Source organism: Leucopleurus acutus (assembly GCF_964270905.1).
Source record: "Leucopleurus acutus genome assembly, chromosome: 20".
Taxonomy (NCBI): domain Eukaryota; kingdom Metazoa; phylum Chordata; class Mammalia; order Artiodactyla; family Delphinidae; genus Leucopleurus; species Leucopleurus acutus.
Genome location: NC_139162.1, coordinates 2855547 through 2876030, shown reverse-complemented (window position 1 = coordinate 2876030; position 20484 = coordinate 2855547). Strand labels below are relative to the sequence as shown.

General features: G+C 57.0%; 1 protein-coding gene across 1 annotated transcript; it reads left to right on the top strand.

The window, feature by feature from the left end:
* Positions 1 to 6286: 6286 nt before the first annotated feature.
* FOXF1 (forkhead box F1) lies at positions 6287 to 11117 on the top strand (the record flags this gene model as incomplete). The annotated part of the gene is given in 4 exon segments (XM_082863103.1): positions 6287 to 6329; positions 6332 to 6380; positions 6382 to 7406; positions 8845 to 11117. Coding segments are annotated over 4 exon segments (1278 nt in total). The 3' UTR covers positions 9006 to 11117.
* Positions 11118 to 20484: the final 9367 nt, after the last annotated feature.

Below are 20484 nucleotides of genomic sequence, written 5' to 3'. Positions count from 1 at the left end.
CACATTCCTTGTCTCTGCGTCTTTTCTGTGCTGGCTGCAGACAGAGGCTTACACGTTCTGAGCTCACAGCCTCTCAAAGACCTGCACAGAAGGTAAATCGTCCCCACGTCCCCACACCATGCCATGCCGACGAGGACAGCCCCCCCTTCCCGGCACGACAAAGGGCAGGAGAGTTGCTCTGTCACTGCAAAAACAGAGTAGGAGAATCACTCACTTCCCTGGGACCTGAGATCAGAACAGAACCTGCCTCCCAGGGTTATGGTGGGGGTGACTGGGCGAGTGGTGGCCTTGAGGTGCCTAGCGAGGGCACAAGGTCAGGCCTCCATGACCGTCGGATGTGTGAGCTCTGTACTTTTATTATTGCATGCTTGGCTGCGTGCAGACCTCCTGACGGTGTTCTACTCACGCCACCATGCTCCACTGCAAACGCACTGCCTGATGCTTGGGCAGACACAGCATCACAGCGCAGACCCCTCTCCTTGTGAAACGCTGCCCGGGATGCTCCGTGCGCACAGGCACCGCGCCGTACTTTACGATGTGCGTGTGAAACCACTGTATCATGTCCAATACAACCCATTATATCACGCACACACCTTACAACAGTCCGCGTAGTTCTATATCATATGGTCTGCAGAGCCTACAGTATTCTGTCCAGAATACGTGATGCTGTACACACCCCAGCGTGCGTAACCTGCTACATACTACACACACTTTATGATATTTGGTGTACAGGACACTTCTTATTGCCCTCAAATATTCTGCACACACAACGTGTCATATTATTCACATCTTAAAACATTCATTATGCATGAAGCCACTATGCAGTACCCACACCCTAATAATGTTCAGCACAGGAAACAGTTATATTTGCACACCTTGTGCTATTCCGTGCACACAGGCCTTACATTGTACACCCACCTGACACGATCACACTTACGGGGCACTACTCGGTGCCTCTCTAGTTCTATAGCTCCTGCTCTCTGGACAATATTCTGCACATTGGCACGCGCGATACGTGTGCACCTCCAGAGTCTGCAGAGAAATACCCCACTTACTCTGTGCACAGATCGCCCTGTAACTGGGGAGAGGGTGCCCTCTCCTCCTGACTCTGACGCTTCTCCCCACAGTCTCCCGTCCCCAGGGCCGCATGTTCACCACAAACCTCCCACCCCTAATCCCCCACCGACGTCCGCAAGCCAAGAGGCTTCCTTTACTGCCAAACGCCCACCTTGGTCTGGGGCCCGGCCCGCGCTACCTTCTGTCGCCTTTGGACGTCGCCGGGGAAGGGGTTCGAGGGAGCGGGGACGAGGGAGGTGCGGGCCGGCGCTAATGCAGAGCAGGGCGGCTGCCCTCGCGGTGGGTGGTCGGCGGCCGCCCCCGCCCCCGCCCGCGCCCGCGCCCGCGCTGCCGGCCCGGGCACAATCCGAGCTGGATCTGGTTCCCTGCTCGGGTTACGGCGCGCTCTCGGGCCCGGGCGGCTTCACTTAAGCAATTAGCCAGTAAAAATACCTTGGGTTCGGGGAGTGGGAGACATGGCAGGCGTGTCTGTTTTTACACCCCCCTCCCCATTTTGGGGTTCCTGGGGCCGGCGCTGGAGCGCAGTTTGGATTTGGGATGGGTGGGTGTTCTTGATAGATCTCTGCGCTAAGAGCAGAGAGCTGCCCGAATCCCTGTCTGCGTTTTCTCCGACAGTCCCTGGAGCTGGGCCCCTGGGGGTTTTGTTTGTTTCTGTCTGTTTGGAGAGCCTGTCTTTCTCTGCACAGTCTTGTCCAATCCTCCCCCACAGCCCTAAGAAATAGACGCCATTATTCGTCCCATTTTTTAGATGAAGACACTAAGTTACAGCATGGGGCTTATAGCTAACAACACCGTATCATATACTTAGACGTTGCTAAGAGAGATCTTTTACGTTCTCACTCCCCCCCAAAAAAGGAAAAGAAAAGCAAAGAAAGAAATGGTAACTACGTGATGGGATGGTGTCATTCTGCAACATATAAATGTATCAAATCAACACTCTGCACACCTGAAACCTACCCGATGAGTTAATTGTACCTCAACAAAGCTGGGGAAGAATCACCCAATAAATCCCACCCTCCCACTCCCTGCCAAAGAAAGATAAGGAACAAACGCATACATGGCTTATGCAACATCACTACATAGTGGAGGCTGGACTCAAATTCGGACCACGATTGTGAGTCTGCACGTAGACAGTCTCTGCCCTGTGCTCCGGAGGCTTAACCCCCGGTCCTGCTCAGACCTGGATTTGTGTCCTGCCTCTGCAGGGTGACCTAGGACGTGAGGCAATGTCACTGAGCCCATCTGTAAAGGGAGGGATAATATTGACCTGGTAGGGTCATCTGTGAAGGTTAAACAAGTATCCTTGGGGTGTTTAACCACAGTCCTGGGTTCGTGGATGGGAGGTTGTGGATTCATGGGTGGGCTCCAGGCATTTGGTGAAACCTTGAAAATCATTCTACAAATGTCGCAGGTATCTTTCCTCTGGAAGGGGTGGGTGGAGGGTTTTAGTTTTCAACAGTTTATCAAAGGGATTCACAGCCCAGAGAAACACCAAGAACATCTGAGAGGTGTTTATAAGGCGTAGCTCAGTACCGGGTGCATGGCCGGCAATCGATAAATCCTATTATCATCATGTGTGTGTGGCGGTGGTTATTATTTTATCACCGGCAGTTCTCCAGTGGGTCTCAGGGCCCTTGAGCCTGGAAAGCCAGGGGTAGGGGGCAACAGAAGCATCTCCAGACACCCCTCTCTCTCCACTCTCGGCCTGTAACGAGGCATCTGGGAGGGTAAAATTCGATGACAGTCAGCCCTTGGAGGCGGAGCAAACCACAGAGATGCTCGCTGGGCAGCGCTGGCTGACCCAGGCCAGGGCCTCGGTTTCTCCATCCCCCAAAGACAGGCTCAGGAGCGACCTCTCAGGGCATCTTAAGAGCCGAAAGCTTAGTCTCCGGCCACCTGGAAAAGCCCTCCTTGCCATGGCTGTGGCTCTTTCCAGAACTGGGGGGGGGGGGGGGAACCTCCAAATCACACAGCTGGAACTCATTCCCCTCCACTTTACCTCCTGCCCCAGTGGGGACGCGGGGTTGGGGTAGAGCCTCTGTCTGCCGCATTCCTGAGGCTCCCAGGCCGTTCAGCCTCTCCCTGGGCACAGCAACTGCTGGCCTTCCCCGGCAAAGTCTATTCTACTGTTAGACCTCGGGGTAAGTGGAGGCCAGGCGGGGCCCTGACTCCACACTTCCTCCCAGGAAGGCCGGAGCTTTCCCACCCCAAAACACACAGGGGCCTGCAAAGGGAGCCGCTGAGAAACAGTGATGTGCAGGAGTGAGGGAAACTGATCTGTGGGTTAGCTGAAGACGGAATCTGTAGCCCTCTCCCAACTAGAGAGGGCCTAAGAGGGAAGGGGGCTACTGGAAAAAGGGGCCCCAACTTCATGCTCTATAGAGCCCCCTCATTTTGGAGCGTCCTGTCAGTGGGGGAGGAGCGAGAGAAAGGGAGGGGTTACTATCACTTTCTGGGAGCCTGGGGCTTTGCGTTGCACCCCTCGCTGCCTTGGGAGTGGGGCAACCTCCCCCAATAGCCTCTCTTCTAAAGGCCAGATGTGCTCCCGGCAGCTGGTAGTAGCGACCCCTTCTCGGGAACTTCCCTCCCAGCGCCGCGGGGCCTCCTACCCTGCAGCTGCCGTCCGGCGGGGGGAAAAAAAAAAAAAAAGTGATGGAGAGAGAAATGTGAGATTGCGTGTGCGTGGACGTGTGCGCGCGCGAGTGGAGCGGCCGTGCGTGCGATTGCGTGTGCATGTGCGGCGGGCTGTGCGTGGGCGAACGCGCAGCGCAGGAGTGTGTGCACGGAACCGAAAGTGTGTCCTCGGCGGTGGGCAGGCCAGAGCGCTCGTGCAAGGGTTGGGGCGCCTGAGCTGTGTGAGGGGTGTTCTCTGACGTATGGAGGCCGAGGCTATGCGCGGTGCTCAGGATGCCTGCGGTCGGTGGATGCTGGCTGGGCTCTGGGAAGTGGGAGTGGGTCTGCCAGCGCGCGTCTACCTGCGCGAAGACAACCGCACACGACGCGGTCACATCCCACACTCACCCTTCCCCTGCCGACCGACCCCTGCCTGCGTGCGGAGCCGAGGCCGGGAGAGCCGAGCGAAAGCGCAGCGCAGAGAAGCTGGCTTTCTAGTCTCCCGCGAGCGCGCTCCGCCAGGGCAGGCTACGCCGCCGAGACCCCCGGCTCCTCGCATGGATGTGCCAAGCGTCCCGAAGGCGACGAGGCGTCTACCGCCGAAGCTGAAGGCGTCGGAGCGAGGAGGGGCGTCAGCGGGTTGACAAGGAGGCCCGAGAAACCCGAGAGGCCGGTGGGCTTTGAAAAGCGCCGCGGGGCCGCACTCCGAGCCCGGCACACGCCTCTCGCCCCAGCTCGCGCCGCGGCACGGCGTCCTGGCTCCTCGCGACGACCCGCGAAAACACCCCTCGCCTCCCTCCTCCTAAGTCTGCGAGCGAACAGCACTCACCTGGGTCCCCGCGTGCGGCGTTGCGCCCGGCTCCTGCGCCATCCTGCGCTCGGCGCCAGCGTCCCCCCTACCCCGTCCTAGCCCGCACCCCAGCGCCGGGAGGTTGGCGGGGTAAGGCTGCATGCGAGCCCCCCGCTGCGGGCAGCCTGGCGCGCGAGGGCCGCCCGGGCCCATGCTCCCCGCCCGCGCAGACTGCTTTCCGGAACCTGGCCTGGCGCTCAATGTCAGAGGCCCCCGCGGCGGCGGCAGGCCGAGCCCACAGGGGCATTAGGCCAACTCCCCCCGCGCACGCGGAATTCTCTATTATTATTATTAAAGAATCCCCCAGAATGTGTTTACGTTGAACCGTATAAACTTCCTGCCAGGGCCTTTACCATCTGCGAGAAATCGGAACCTGCTCTTGGGAAGCGGGGACACAGGGACTGCGGGGCCAAATAGGCGGGTTTTCAGTATGTATGCTGGGGGGGGGGGGTCAACTGAGTTATGTGTGAGCTCAGATCAGCGTGGCTAGTGTGCACATGAGTGGGAGTAGGTGCGAATTGAAGCTCCTGTGGGCCTTTTGTGTGCGCGTGAGTGAGCGCACGAGTGGGCACGCACATGCCTGAGCGCCGTGTGCGCGTGAGTGGGAACGAACGCGTGGGTGTGAGTTTGCACATCTGAGTCTGCGAAATTTACCGGGTTTGCATGTGCATCAGTGTATGCCTGTGTGTGCACGAGTGCACAAGTAAGTGAATGAGCGTGGCCGCCTGTTCGGGAAGCCCGGGAGATGTTGGTCTCCGCAAGGCCAGAGGTTCTCACTCGCTCCCCGAACAGCCTGCGGCGCCGGAGACAAAGCGGCAGCGACCCGCCCTGCGCTTTCGTTTTCCGCCCGCGCTCGGCTCCATCGGCTGCCCGCCCGCTCGCGCCGGGCTGGGCGAGTCCGAAAAGTCCCAGGCGCGGCGCAGTCCTTCCCGGGGCGGGGAGAGTGGGTAGGCGGTCCCTCGCGGGAACACACGCCCGCCGGCCGCGGGGACCCGTAGCCGAACCGGCTGCGTCCGCGATGGTCACGACCCGGCGGCCACGGCCGCCACTGCCATTGCGATTTGCCACCGAGCAGTACGCGTCGGGGAAGGCCCGGGACCCGGGGTGCGTTTTCCTCCGCTCGGGCCGGGCAGGGAAGGCGGGGGGCCTGCGCGCAGCTGGGCTGAACCGCGGGCCGAGGGCGCTTTAACACTTGCTCGCCAGGTTGGTGGAGGCGGGGCGGGTTCTGCAGGCGGACGCTGGGAGGCGAAGGTGGGGGCCCTTTAAGCGCCCACCACCGCGGGGGCCGGAGGGGGGCAGGGAGGGGAGGGAACTCCTGGAGGGTCTTACGCCGGCCCGCGAGACGCCGCCGAGAGACAAGGCAGAGAAGGCGGCCTCGGCTGGAGTCGTGGAGCCGAGCGCCGCGGGTGGTGGGGACCGAGCGGTGCTCCCCGCGGGGGCGCACGGCCACCGGCCCGAGAGGTGGTGCCTCCCCCGCAAAACCGGTGGGGGGCTTTCTAGCGGCCTCCGCCCAGGCTGCAGAGAGCCTGCTCTCAGCCTCTGCTCGGCTCCTTCCCTTGTGGGAGGGCGAGAGGGAAAGAGGGAGGAGAGTAGGTGGGGGGAGGAGGCAGCTGGAGAGAGAGGGGGCTCTGCGCCAACCGCCCGCGGATCCATCAGCTCCTCGGGGAGGACGAGCGAGCGAGCGAGCGGGCGAGCGAGCGGGCGGGGGAGGGCGCGCCGAGGCTCGCTCGGGAGAAGTGGCCGCCGATGACGGCAGAGGTGCAGCCAGCCCCGCGCGCGCAGCCCCCTCCCCCTTGCCCTCCTCCCCCTCCCCCTCCTCTTCCTCCTCCTCCTCCTCCTCCCGGCTCGTCGGCGGCGCAGAGCAGCAGCGGCAGCGGCGGCGGCGGCAGCAGCCACCCGATGTCTTCGGCGCCCGAGAAGCAGCAGCCACCGCACGGCGGCGGCGGGGGAGGCGGCGCGGCCATGGACCCCGCGTCGTCTGGCCCGTCCAAGGCCAAGAAGACCAACGCCGGCATCCGGCGCCCCGAGAAGCCGCCCTACTCGTACATCGCGCTCATCGTCATGGCCATCCAGAGCTCGCCCACCAAGCGCCTGACACTCAGCGAGATCTACCAGTTCCTGCAGAGCCGCTTCCCCTTCTTCCGCGGCTCCTACCAGGGCTGGAAGAACTCGGTGCGCCACAACCTCTCGCTCAATGAGTGCTTCATCAAGCTGCCCAAGGGCCTCGGGCGGCCGGGCAAGGGCCACTACTGGACCATCGACCCGGCCAGTGAGTTCATGTTCGAGGAGGGCTCCTTTCGGCGGCGGCCGCGCGGCTTCCGGAGGAAATGCCAGGCGCTCAAGCCCATGTACAGCATGGTGAACGGGCTCGGCTTCAGCCACCTCCCGGACACCTACAGCTTCCAGGGCTCTGCCGGCGGCCTCTCGTGCCCGCCCAACAGCCTGGCGCTGGAGGGAGGTCTGGGCATGATGAACGGCCACTTGCCGGGCAACGTGGACGGCATGCCTTTGCCCAGCCACTCGGTGCCCCACCTGCCCGCCAACGGTGGCCACTCGTACATGGGCAGCTGCGGCGCCGCGGCGGCCGGCGAGTACCCGCACCACGACAGCTCGGTGCCTGCTTCCCCACTGCTGCCCGCGGCCGCCGGTGGGGTCATGGAGCCCCACGCCGTCTACTCAGGCTCGGCGGCCGCCTGGCCGCCCTCCGCCTCCGCGGCGCTCAACAGCAGCGCCTCCTACATCAAGCAGCAGCCCCTGTCCCCCTGCAACCCCGCGGCCAACCCCCTGTCCGGCAGCCTCTCCACGCATTCCCTGGACCAGCCGTATCTGCACCAGAACAGTCACAACACCCCAGCTGAGCTGCAAGGTGAGTGGGGAGGTTGAACTGTCCCAGTCCTGAGGGGAGCACATCTGTGAGTGCACTGCAGACCCAGCCCCCTGAAGCTGCTGACCGCCCTGGGCCACAGCCTGCGGCCACTTCTCTGCGGTGCCAAGCTCCCCAGGGTGCCTCTCAGCCCCACCTCCCCCCATTTGAGACGCGAGTGCAGCCTGGAGCCCCCAGTATAGACTAAGATGTCGTTGTCTCTCCTTTTCTGTTTCAACTCCCAGCTGCTGGCTGCCCCAGCCTGGCCAGGTAGGCCCCGTCCTCACCAAAAAGACTTATTAGACTCCAACATTCTAAGTCCCCTCAGGTCCCTCAGCCCCCTCACACCTCAGCAAGTTCCCAGGATGGAGCCAGGCCCAGCCCCGGACAGCTGGCTCACTCTCCCCACTCGCCCCAGAAAAGCTGCGGGAGAGCCGCCTCTGCTCTGAGCCGCGCAGGACGGAAGAGTTAGGCCCAAAGCCGGCTGGGCTGCACGCCTGCTCAGAGGCTCAGAGCCCGGCCTTTCAGGAATCAGGCCTGGGCCACGCGAACATTGAGTCGGGGCATTTTGTGGTGACAGGCAGAGAGGGGACCCGATCGAGGGTCAGAGTTGCAGGCCCCCCACAGAGCCTGTTTCTCAGGAGCCAGGTTTTCAGGTCTCCAGGTACCGCCCCAGCCCCAATCCTCCGAGAAGGAAGGTGCACAGCAATCTTTCCCTCTGAACCCTCCATCTCGGCACCCGCTAGCAGCCTTCTGGGCCTGGTTCTGAGAAGAGCTTGGAGTGATCCAAGCAGGGGCCTGCCAGGAGTCAGCTGTCAGCAGCCTGTGGGGGGAGGAGCCGGGCCTGGAGGCTGGAGGGGCCCTCTGCACCGGGTTGCCCAGCTTGGGCAGCTTCAAACTCCAGGCGGGCTCCAGCTGTCCCAGAGGCTCGGTTCTCAAAGGGCCCTTCCTCTGGAGAAGCCACCCTTGGCCCCCGTGTTGGCCCCTGCCGGCCTGGCCGGCTGCTCTGGGGCCACCGCAGCCTTTGGGGTTGGAAGGTGGCTGCCCAGCCCCAGGCACAGGCCCCAGGCTGCCCTGGAAGTGGAGGCCGCTGGACCTTCCCTGTTGGCGCATCTCGGCCCCTCTCACCACTTCCCCCGTCAGCCTCTGGAAGGCCCCGGCCCAGGCTCGGTGTCCAAGGTGGGAGAGGCCCAGCCAGCAGGCGCTCAGGGGAGCAGGGATCCTTGCCAGTGTCTGGGGATCTTCCCTTTGGGCGCCGGCCCTACGGAGACCGGGAACTCAGACATGGGGAGGCGCTGTGGAGGAGAGGCCTCCAGCCCTGCGCCCGAGCCGGGCAAGCCTGCCCCGTGCACCCCTCGGGCAAAGGTGCTTCTCCACCTGGAACTCTGGCCTCCGGAGGCTAACCCTTTAACGTCCCCTTTCCTGTCGCCCTGCCCCGCAGGCATCCCGCGGTATCACTCGCAGTCGCCCAGCATGTGTGACCGAAAGGAGTTCGTCTTCTCTTTCAACACAATGGCATCCTCGTCCATGCACTCAGCCGGCGGCGGCTCTTACTACCACCAGCAGGTCACCTACCAAGACATCAAGCCGTGCGTGATGTGAGGCCACAGCCCCCGGGGCCCTCCGGGCAGGGGCTGGCCGAGCAGTGGGACTTCGGAACCCATCGCCAGAAACTGCTTTATTTTCGAGGTATAACCGTCGGCAGAAGAAAAGGGTTTGACCCCTCCCCGACCGGATTATTCGGGAAAGGAATCCCCGAGGCAACGACGGAGCCCCGCTGTCGGCACCTCCCCGCCACCCGCTCAACAGTTTCTTTAAAATGGTGGTGGTGGGGCCTGATCTGACTGCAGCTGTTGAAAAATAAATATCTATTTTTGATCCTATTGAAACCGGCTGAGAAGGTGCTGTGTTGGGGAAAACCCTCAACATCTAAACAAGCATTCTGCTGAGGTCTCTCCCCCTTTTCCCCTCCAACGGCAAAAGTCGGGGAAGGAGAAGGGCAAACATGTGAGACCGTCATTATCAAATACTTTTATTTTTTGGTTGAGTATTTATCTTCTTATTTTTAATTTTTTTTTGAAAGAATGTCTTGGAATGCGCGTCTCCTTTCAGAGCCATCTTTTGCAGGGAAGGGGGGGGCAAGAAATCGCCTTCTCCCTCCCCACCTCAGAAGTCCTCCAATCAACCACAGGTGGATCCTTGTGCGAATAACTTGCATTTCTGAAGCCACTGCTCGTCTTAGGAAAGAAACCAGAAGGAGCCCAGAAGCGGCGGCTCTCGGGCCTCTGCTGCCGTCCCCCTCCGCCTTCCTCTCCATCCTTCTCTTCAGTGTTTTTGGTTTGGTTTCTAACTTTATTTTGACTTTTTTGGTCGGTGTTTTTCTCCCGAGACCTGGCTGTCTCCTGATCTCTACTGTAAACCTTCTGGTGGGAGAGTGAGGAAAACACGGCGCCGCGGGGACCGGGAAGGCCCGCTGAGCGCTCGGATTCAGGATTGCGGTGACGCAGAAAGGTTAAGGCACTTTTAAAAAAACGATAGCAAGGCTCATCCTGTTATTTATTCTACTTTCTTTCCCTAATAATCGAAACACCGCATAGGCTCCTCCGTTTATCAGTATTAATGGTGTAACTTTGTTGGCAATATTTGCCGCGTAGATTTTTTTTTAGGTATCCATTGTAAATTTGAAACTAAGTCCGATCTGTGTAAAGACAAATTTCCATATGTTTTATATAAATAAATAAATATATATATATATAAAATGAAGGCCCCCCCCCTTTTTTTTTAGCATTTTGGCTGCTGGGATGCAGCGTTTGTGACACGTATTTTAAATTTCCTTCTGCACTGTATAAAAATGACAATTTGAGGATGTTTTTGCCTTTTGTGTATTTTTTCCTAAAAAAGAACAAAAATAAAAATGTATAACATTTGTACATGGCCTTTAATATTGTATCAACTAGAAATAAAATCGCATGAGTATTTTATTGGGATTGGAGAATATCTTCCAAATACAGACAGAAACGAGCCTGGGATCTCCAGCCTTTTTTTTTTTTTTTAATTTAAAGTATGGATAATTCTTAATCCTTTTTTCTTCTTTTTTATTTCTTGGCTCATCCTTCTCTTTTCACTCTTCATTTCACGCTGAGGTGAAATCTGGACGAGAGTAACTCTTTTTCTTGGCTTCTGTTTTTTAAGAAGAGCCCTCTGCCCCTCGATATGTCGTTTCTTGTTTTAAAGAAATAAGCAAACGTTTAAAGAAAAACTATAGTTGTCCCTCCCCCAAGGAAAACACATATATATACGTGTGTGTATATATATATATATGTATATACGTAAAATATTTTACACTTTCGTTTTGGCCACTCCAAGACCAATGAGAATTGTACTTTGAGTTTCAGACTTTACTGTTCCCATATTCTAGCTGTTATAAATCATGGAACACCTTTTAAGGGTTTTTTTCGGGGTAGGATATTTTTTTTTTTTTTTGTGCCCTGCACTTGGTTTTCCCCAATGGAGAAGCGAGTAAAATTTGGGCAGGAAAAAGGCTGTTGGTGGGAGAGCAAGGTGATAGGCATGTTTCCAATCTGCGTACATTTCCCCCTAAATCATTAGGGGAAAATCCATTTTAAAAAGTCTGTCTCACCTACTGACCCTCCTTCTATTCCAATTCCCAGCTACCTAGGAAAACAAACACAATAAAGTCGCATTGTCGGTGCAGCCGTTCAAGACCCACCACAGCTTCTCCGCGTCGTGGGGTCGTGAGCCTCTGAACCTGGTTCTTCTCAAATCTGACATTCTGGACGTGAGGGCAATTTCTCCGGTGCTCTGTTACATCAAAATTATCAATAAACTCGCCCAAGCAATTAATGCCCCAAACTAACAGCTGTCTATAAAACCGAGATAAAGGGCACAGGAAAAAGCCGGCGACTCCGTCCCTCGGGGTCTTGGGCGGCCGAAGCGGCGGGCCCGGGTCTCCTGGGCAGCGGGCGGGGAGCAGCTTCATGGAGGGCGGAGGAGGCACTGTCTTCCGGGGCAGAGGCCACCTCTCCGCACCCCCTGCCTCCCGTCGGTGCCCAGAACGGGGCCAGAGAAAAGCCCCCAGGCCTCCAGTGCAGGAACGTCGTGCTGGGGCTCCAGACAATCTTGGCAGGGAGGCAGGCAGGCAGGCGTGGGGCCCCCTGCTTCCTCCATCGGAGCCTGCGCCCCAATTAGGATGGAGGCTCCGGGGAAGTGGGGCTGATTAGGAGAAACCCAATGCCAGCCCAGTCGGCGCGCTCCCTGTCTTCTCGGGCAGCGTCTCCAGCCCCCGCACCCACTCCCTTGGCCCCTTGGTGCGCCCTGGTAGCATGTGGCTTTGGCGCCGCTGGACCAGAGTGGGGGATGGGGGGCGGCGGCTAACCCCGGTCTCCTGTTCATCTCCCCCGGAGCGCCTTCATTTCAGCAAGATCTCCCTGCGTGCTCACGTCCGGGCCGGGCCAGGTCAGGTGGGACGTACCCAGAGGGGCCTGTGCAGGAAAACCAGCCCAGGGATCAGGGATGGGCCTGGCCTGCCTGGGGCCTGACCTGGAGCTTGGGGATGAGAGCAAAGTCCAGCCTTCCCCGCGGGGAGAGTGTGGCTCCAGGCACACCCGAAAGGGTCAGATTCTACAGGCATAATTGCCTCCACGCCCAGGACCAAGATTTCACGAAGCCGCCCGCTGCCCCTGCGCAAGACCACGTTCACTCGAGTCTTCCCCAAGGCCCATTTCGGCCTGGCTCGCACAGGGACCACGGGGATGAAGCTCCCACCCCCGGTGCCAACACAAAAGCGTGCACGGCTTGTGCAAGTTACCAGCTTAAAATGCAAAGGCGCTTCTGAGTCCGGTGCAAAATCACACGCCCTGGGTGCATAAAGGGGTATCATTCTAGCTTAGGGACATTTTCGAGAGAATTAATTCGAAAGTTCTGCACACATCTTTAGGGGGTTTGTCCTGGAACAACGCAGTCAAAATACCCCAAGGGTATGAATACTCCCCAAAACAATAGGCCAGGAGGTGGGGCAGCGGCCAGGATGTTCACGATAGGGCTTCTGTTCGTGGATTACACCTCCCGTGGCAGTTCTCTGCGCAGGGCCGACGGCTGGGACACAGCTGAACCTCGGCTGCAGGCCATCGCAGCCCCAAGCGGCAGCAGCAGCAGCAGCAGCGGCGCCTTGGCGCAGTGTCCCTGCTCCCCAGCCCCTGGCAGACGCGAGCTGCAGGCCTGGCGACCAGTCGGCACTCAGGGTGCGTGCTTCCGAAGGGGAAGTGCCTGCCTGGTCCTGCCGTTTTCTTTGCCCTTTGGGGCTGGAGGGCTAGGGACAGGGAGCGGAGTGGCTCCCCGCCTGCAGCTCTCCTGGAAGCAGTGCAAAGATGGAGCTAGAGCCCCAGCTCCAGCACCACTTGACCTGGGTGAGACAAGTTACCTCGGAGCCTCGGTTCTCCTCACCTCAGTGGTCAGCGAGGTGACACCTGCCAGGAGCAAGAGGACAGCCTAGCTCCAGGATGCCCAGCCAGGAATGGCTATGAGGTGCGCATTTCTTATCCTCCTCCCCTGGAGTGTGGGGTGGGTGTCAAACGAGTTGCAAGAACCCATATTCTACAAGGCCTCCTGCTCAGGGACTCGGGCAACCAGCTTGGGAACCGCTGGACGCCCCATCTTCCAGTATGACGCACCTGGACTTTCCCTCCGTTCCCAGGGAGAAGGAAGACGTCCCACTTGGCTCCAAAGATGGAATTCTAACGTGGGGCTGAGTCAGGAGTTCGGTTCCGATGTGGACCCTCCCCAGGATCTCCTAACCCTGCGCTCAAGGGCTTCACTTCTGAGGGTGGTTCAGAGTGCGGCCCAGGAACTGCCCTCATCAGAAATACTAGGGGTGTCTGGTCACACTGCACGTAGGGGCAGGGGCAGGTGCTGACAGTCACTGGATTAGAAGCTCTGGAGGTGGGACCCGGGAATCCACAGGCTCACAGATGTCCAGGTGGTCCTGATGGGTGCGAAGTTTAGAGTCTCTCGTCCAGCACTCTCTGGGCTCCTGAGAAAACCCCGGTGAAGGAGTCTCATTGTGGCCTCTGCTGCCCCCTCCCGCCCAGTGGCCCAGACAGCTCGTGACCCTAAGCAGCAGCTGATGGGGGGCACTTGGCGCCCAGGCGAGCAGACGCGGGGCTCGGGTTTGTGCAGGAGGCGCCTTGCGCTGGCCACGCGGCCGTCCTCTCTCCACACCACCTCTGTCCACCTTCTCGGCAGCCCTCTCAGGCAGGTCCTACAACTTACTGCTCTCGACTCCAGATTCAGAAATGAGCTCAGAGAGGTTAGGGGACTTTATCAAGACACTGCTGGTAAGAGGTGGAATCTGGACTCAGACCCAGGCCTTTCTGACCACAATGCCCATGTCCCTAACCACTGTGCCCCATGGCTCCTGGACACCCATTTTCCTCCAGCCATGAGGCCTAGTGATAAAAGAGGGAAGCTGAAGTGTGGTCCGTGACCCAGCCTCTGCCAGCCTCCTGCCTCTGCCGGGGAGATGGCAATGGTCAGGGGCAGCACAAGGGACTGGGGTCCCTCTGATCCCCCTGCCTGCATCTGGATGGGGGGGGGGAGGCCCTCCTATCAGCCCCAGCTCAGACCCCTGACTTTCACCTCCTCTCTGGGACAGTGGACCTGGTTTTCGTAGGTTCCCACCACGGACCTCCATGAGAGATCCCTTCACTTCCTTGGGCCCCTCAGTCCAACAGAGAAAAACTCAAACAAAAGATGAAGCTCAAGGAAGAGAGGCCAGCTGGGGCAGCATATGTGGCTGCGCCCTCCTGCTCTGCCTCTGGAATCTTCTGGGTACCAAGAGCTCGAGTTCTGGGCTGTTTTAAGGAGGGAGGCCCTTGTTTAGCATCTCCCGCTGGCAAGCCACGTCCACTCACGATGGCGCACTGACTTATTGTGGGACCGAGACAAATCATGGGCCCTTAACTGTATTGATCTCTGTGGTCTGGGGATAGGCAGGGGAAGAGGGACAACGGACTCTGCAAGTGTAAAATACCGTTGGCACGAAACACAGGACAGAGGAAGCATCTGGCACAGATTCACTCATTCAGGGACACTGAGTACCCACTGCCCTCTGCCATCGGGTCAGACAAGGTTCAGCGGCTGACACGGGTCAACAGACCAGTGCACTGTCTCCAGCACCAGCATACTTGGGGTCGGTCGTGTCAACACCCTAAAGAGGCAACGTCACCAAGGCCAAGGCAACCCAAGCCCCCCAGCGGAGGCAGAAGGCTGGTGCTGTCCAAGACCCCCGTGTGGGCGTGGCCACCAAGGTCCCCTCCGACTCCTACAGCACGGGCTGTCTGAGGACACGGAGAAGGGTGAGCCTGTCCAGAGCGGACAGAGGCGCTGGGGCCGGTGCAGACTGTGCCCTGCGGCTGATTTCCTGCAGTTCACTGTGTCAGTGGGGTGGCAGCCCAGGGAGAAACGCTGCAGCTGGACAGTGGTCTGAGGAGTAACGGTGGTTATAAGCCTCCCCAGGCTTATGTCATTAAAACCACAGCATCACACCAGGGAGGAGGCACGGGCTCTGTGAACCCTGCTGTGTCAGGGCTCACGACCACGGGGCATGCCGGGCCCTCAGATGTCCCCTGGAAAAGGAGACAACGTTTCTGCATTTGGAAATTTCCACCAAAGCAAGCCCCATAGTTCAGCACACCGTGTTTCTGGGTCCTGCTGTAACACCTTTGCGTGGTCACAGCTTGGGGTGAAGCAGGGAGGGTTGGGCCATCTCTGTCCAAATGGTCAGAAGCCTTCCCTGGGCAGAGAGCTCGGGGCAGGGGACTCTCCCTGGGAGAGGAGGCAGCCTAGCACCTGAACGGTCCCAGGGATTCCGCCCCTGGCTGTTTCTGAGGGGGCAGCGCCACCTGCTGTCCACCTCGCCGTTTTTGTTGGGATAACAGCAGGGACCCACTGAGGAAAATTGATTTCACCTGAACGCGGACAGAGGCTGTGCACAGATAAACCTGATTCTGATGTTTCAGGGTCTCTGACCTTTGTTAAGGTGCAGCTGGCGTTTTTTGGGAGACAGCTAAACTATATGAATTTAGTCTTTTCCTAATTACACAAATGATAGGGCTTATTTAAAATAAAATAAACTGTAGAAAGGTGAAAGGAAAAAAGCAAACATGGCTTCAAACCCACCCCTCGAGACAGCGTGTCGGCTCCAGGAGACGTCTCCCTGCACACACGGAGACCTGCCGACCCTGGAAAAGCAGGCGATGAACCCAGGATTGAGACCCTGGGAATCAGAGAGCCCGAGTCTGAGTCCCAACTCCACTGCTTCCCAACTGTGAGCTCGGGCCGGTGCCTCCCCACTATGCCTCAGCTTCCCCATCTTTAAAATGGGGGTGATGGTAGGAGAACTCCTCTCAAAGGATTAAGTGATTAGAAAATCTATGAAGGGCTTACAGGGGAAGAAACCGAGAGGGCAAGCACTCCACCTGAGGTGGCACAGCAAGGGCCCGTCGGAGCTGGATTCACTGCCAACCCTGGCGGGTGTGGCTTCAACACCACGTGCCTCCACCACTAAATCAATTGTCTCTGGTGTCCCCATGGGCCACCCTGGCTCCCAGCTACCTCGGAGGCCTGTTGGTAGTCAAGAGATGATGATGGACAGGCTTCTCCCTTGATGGTGGGGAGAGGCCCTGGGACTGAAGGCCAGCTCTGCTGTGTGACCTGAACAAGTCAGATAACCTCTGGGAGCCCCATCTTTCTCACCTAGAAAATGGGAACGTAACACCACCTGCTTCATGGGATTCTTCTAAGGGTTAAGTGAGTTAATCCACCCTCCGAGGCAGGCAGGGATGTTTAGTTTGCTCACAACTCAGCACTTCAGGGTCTGAGTTTATTGCTTCCCAAACATCCAAAGTGCAAAATGTCCACATTACATGGTCACATGTCAGCTCCCATTATAACTTTTGTGATTTATGGACGTCGGAAATAAAGAATTCCATTCACAAGAAGAAATCCTGCCCCACTGGAGGAACAGGAGTGTGGGTTCCGCTATTCAGAAGTCTCTGCTTGTTTGAAAGATCGCCCAGGCAGTCTCCAGTGAAAACCTAGGATGACGACAAGGCCTGGCAAAGCAAGTGGGACTCACAGGGGAGGGCGTGGTAAGGGACAAGAGGGGCTCCGCCACGCACCGGGGAACAAGCCATCACAACTCGGTGCCTCATCTACACGTGCAATAAAATACGGGGCTATTTCAAGCAACAGAGGGAAAGCTGGCCTGGTGACCCTCAGACTGAGGGCCTCCAACAGGGGCAGCTACCTAGTGACGTGCAGATCAGAATTGAAGGCAGCAGGACAGATGCAACGGAGAGTGGACAAAACCCACCGCCCCCTGCCTGGAGACTCTCCTGCAGGCTCCTGAACTGAGCAGCCCCAGCCCCAGGGGTGTCTCTGCCACTAGCATGTGTGCACCTGGGGGTATCACCCCACCCTGCATCTCTCTTCTAGAAAATGACCCGGTTTTGTGTGCCTCTTTCTACCTTAGGTGGCAAGGTGAAGGTGACCCACAGTGAAAGAAGACAGATAACTCTGGCCTAGTCTACAATCAGCTACAACCCCACTCCTGGCTTCACTACCAAAGCTGGGGGACTGTGGGCCAGTTACCCGTCTGTTACCCGCTTCTCTCAGAAGCGACTGTGAGGGTCAGGTGAAATCACACACTTGCACATCTATATAATTTGTATTTCTAAATTGTATCTTCAGTAATATATGTGTATTTATAAATGCATCATAATTCATATAGCAACATTGTTACAATATAAATGAAATTACGCACTTGCGTATCTATATAATTTGTATTTCTAAATTGTATCTCCAGTAATGTGTATTTATAAGTGCATCATATAATTCACATAGTAACATTGTTATAAATGAAATTATGCCACTGATTATTAATAAAGAACAAATCACCCTCTAGACTTAAAGCAGCAGAAAGGATTCATTTCACTCCTGACTGCAATCTGGGCAGGGCGCAGTGGAAACAGCCCTTGTCTGCTCCAGGAGGCATCAGCTGAGACGGCTCACCTGGGCTTGGGGACCAACTTTCAAGGTGGCACACCCACAAGGACGGTGAGGTGGTGGTACGCACTCCTCTGCTAGGCCCCGGCCCAGGCAACTCGGGCTTCCTCACAGCGTGGGGACCAGGCTCTGAGGACAAGCGTCCCGAGAAGATGAGGGGGAAACTGCCAGGTCCTCAGCCTCCGCGTGCCAGCCAGCAGTGTTCACCCAGCTGCCCCAGGGCCCAGATCCACGGGGATCTGCACAGACCCCTTCGCTCAATGGGGCTGTTGAATAACCTTGGGCTAACACTTCACAACTTCCACAGCATTTTAAACAGCTCAATAAATTTGAGCCATTACCATCAGGAGTGAAGACAGAAGACCGTATCACCAGAAGACAGAAGCCAACCCAGCTGAGGTCGGCACCCCACTCTCAGCTGCAGAACAGCTGGGGGCTCAGGTAGGCAGCGCCCGTTAAAGAATACTGCGGGAGGTGACTGTAAATTCACCTACACACCAATCTCTTCTTCCTGCTTTTATGTATGGAGCTTTGTGTCAGATTTATCTTGAAGACAGACTTCCCCAGGATAGCCCTGCCCCACCCCACCCCTTAAAACAACCCATTTTGAAAATGACTAGAGAGTCCACAGTATCTACTGTATTTGGAACACTGGTTGGGTTAGATCCAGATACAGGGGAAGTGAGGTCAGCAATGCCCATTCAGCTCTTTCTGCTGAGTGCAGGGGGTGTTGAGAGGCAGAAGTGAAGTTTTGGAAGAGTCCTCTGCAAGCCAGGTGCTTCCTGGGAGCCTGTGGGGGGAGGCAGGTGGTGAGAGGTGGCAATGCTCCCCAGGAAAACAAGAGGTGAAGGGAAGGATCCTCAGTTTTGCTCCTTTGGCAAAAAGGCAGAAAGCTTCACCTCGTAGCGATCGTCTGGCCCAGTTCCTTAAAATCCAGGGCAAAGCCTTCTCAGGCTCGGCCAGGAAGGGTGCTGGGATGGATTGCTCATGTCTGCTGTGGGTGCGGGTGTGGACGGGGAGCTGGATTTGCCCCGTGCTTGCCACCCCTGGACCCGATTACTGTTTCTTTTTAAATGTTGCTCTCATCTGACATTTTATCCTCTCGCCAATCTCTCTTCACCAAACATAAACTCTTGTGGGTTTAGCTACATGGGCCCTCTTTTCTAGGGTAGTTTTATTCTCAGCCTTTTCTATTTGCAGTCTTGTGTCATCGTGTTTCTTTCTCCTCATGCGGCATCTGGGGGAGGTCTGCGTGCGTCGCTGGATGGGAACCAGGAAGGCCAAATGATGGCCGAAGGACAATGGGAGGGCAGACCTACAGGACCCCTCCCCTAAGAGTCTAGGAGGGCTGGCTCCCACACGCCCTGGCCGCTTAGGGGCTGCTGGCTGGGTTGGGGAGGGTGGGGTGTGAACAGCGCTATCCCTGCTCCTCTGCTGGTAGAGGAAGTACAGTCAACCCTTGGTGTCTGTGGGGGACTGTTTCCAGGAGCCTCCGTAGATACCACAATCCACCGATGCTCAAGTCCCTTGTATCCAGTTGTGTAATACAGTCGGCCCTCCACATCCATGGGTTCCACATCCAGGACTCAGTATTTGCAGTTGGGTGAACCCACGGTTGGTGCAGAACCCGCAGGTGTTGAGGGCCAACCGTCATGTAGAGAAGCCGGCAGGGTTCCTGGGGCAGAGGCCAGGGTCCAAGTACCCGCTTTACCTCTGCCTGGGTCTGGAGCCCCGAACAAGCCCATTGCACTTTCTGAGAGCAGCTGTTTCCATTTGTAACAGTCACCCAGTCCAGAGGCCGATTTTAGAAGTAGGAGACACATGTTGTAAAGCTTATTTATCTTAACATTCCCCAAACGACTTAAGTAATACGAAATAAAATCATTTATGCATAGTGACAAATTTTAGAAAAGAACACATAGAAATTTCGATGCTTAAAAACACTGGTGAATGCCGTCGCTTGGAGAAGCATCCCGCAGACAGCTCATCCTGGACGGCTCATTTGGATTCCATACCCGCCAAAACCTGACACTCCAGGAGAGGACCAGGAATAGGTTCCTCCTTAAATTCAGGGCCCCGCCCATCCTTTGCTAACCCAACATTAGAAAACATTCTTTTATTATTTCCAAATTCCTTCATTTTTATGTTTAGATATTTAATTAGCCTGCAATTTACTTTTACGTGTGGTGCGACTTAGAAGTAAATCCAAGCTGCTTTATTCACCCTTCAAAACAACAAATCTAGAGGAGGTCCTATCACTATGCCCACGCACAGTTGAGCACGTGGAAGTCAGACAGGAGGCACCAGGCAGCAGCAACACTGATGCTCTCGGCCGAACCTGTGTGATTCTGAAGCTCATGCTGTTAATCCTAGCTACGTTTTACAACTGCACGCAGGAGAGACTGGACGTAAATAAGAGGCAGTGTCAAGGCTGCTTAAGTGGTGGAGTGAGGGGTGACACTCTTTGTACTTCTGGTATCCCCAAATTTCCAGAATGGGTAAGTTTACGTTTATAAACAGAAAAACATCTAAGTGACGGTGAGCAGCGAGCCTTAAAGGGAACAGAACGTTACAACCGTTCAGGCCTCAGAGACAAACGCGCCCAGCCCTCTCTTCGTGCAGGTGAGGACGCCAACGCCCAGAGAGGCTCCAGGACTTGCCGGCAACATAGGAACCGCCAGCAGACACAGCGAAGCCCCAGGGCCAGCGCTCGCCATGCAGAGTTGAGGGTGGCAGGAATCTCCTCGCATCTGCAAGCCAAACTGCAGCGCCACTCAGGAAAACACAAGATGCGACCCACGAATCGTGACGAATCCACTTAAAAGGGGTTCATACAGTCTCAGCAACTTCTCAAGCGCTCAGCTCCCATTCCTTTCTAATATGCGAACTATACAATTATGATGCTGACAAATACTCAAGAACTCTGAGAACGAAAAGCAGGGTCCCTGAGGGCCCCTCCTGGCGGCGCTGAGAACTGTGGCTCTGGGGCTGCCCGAGG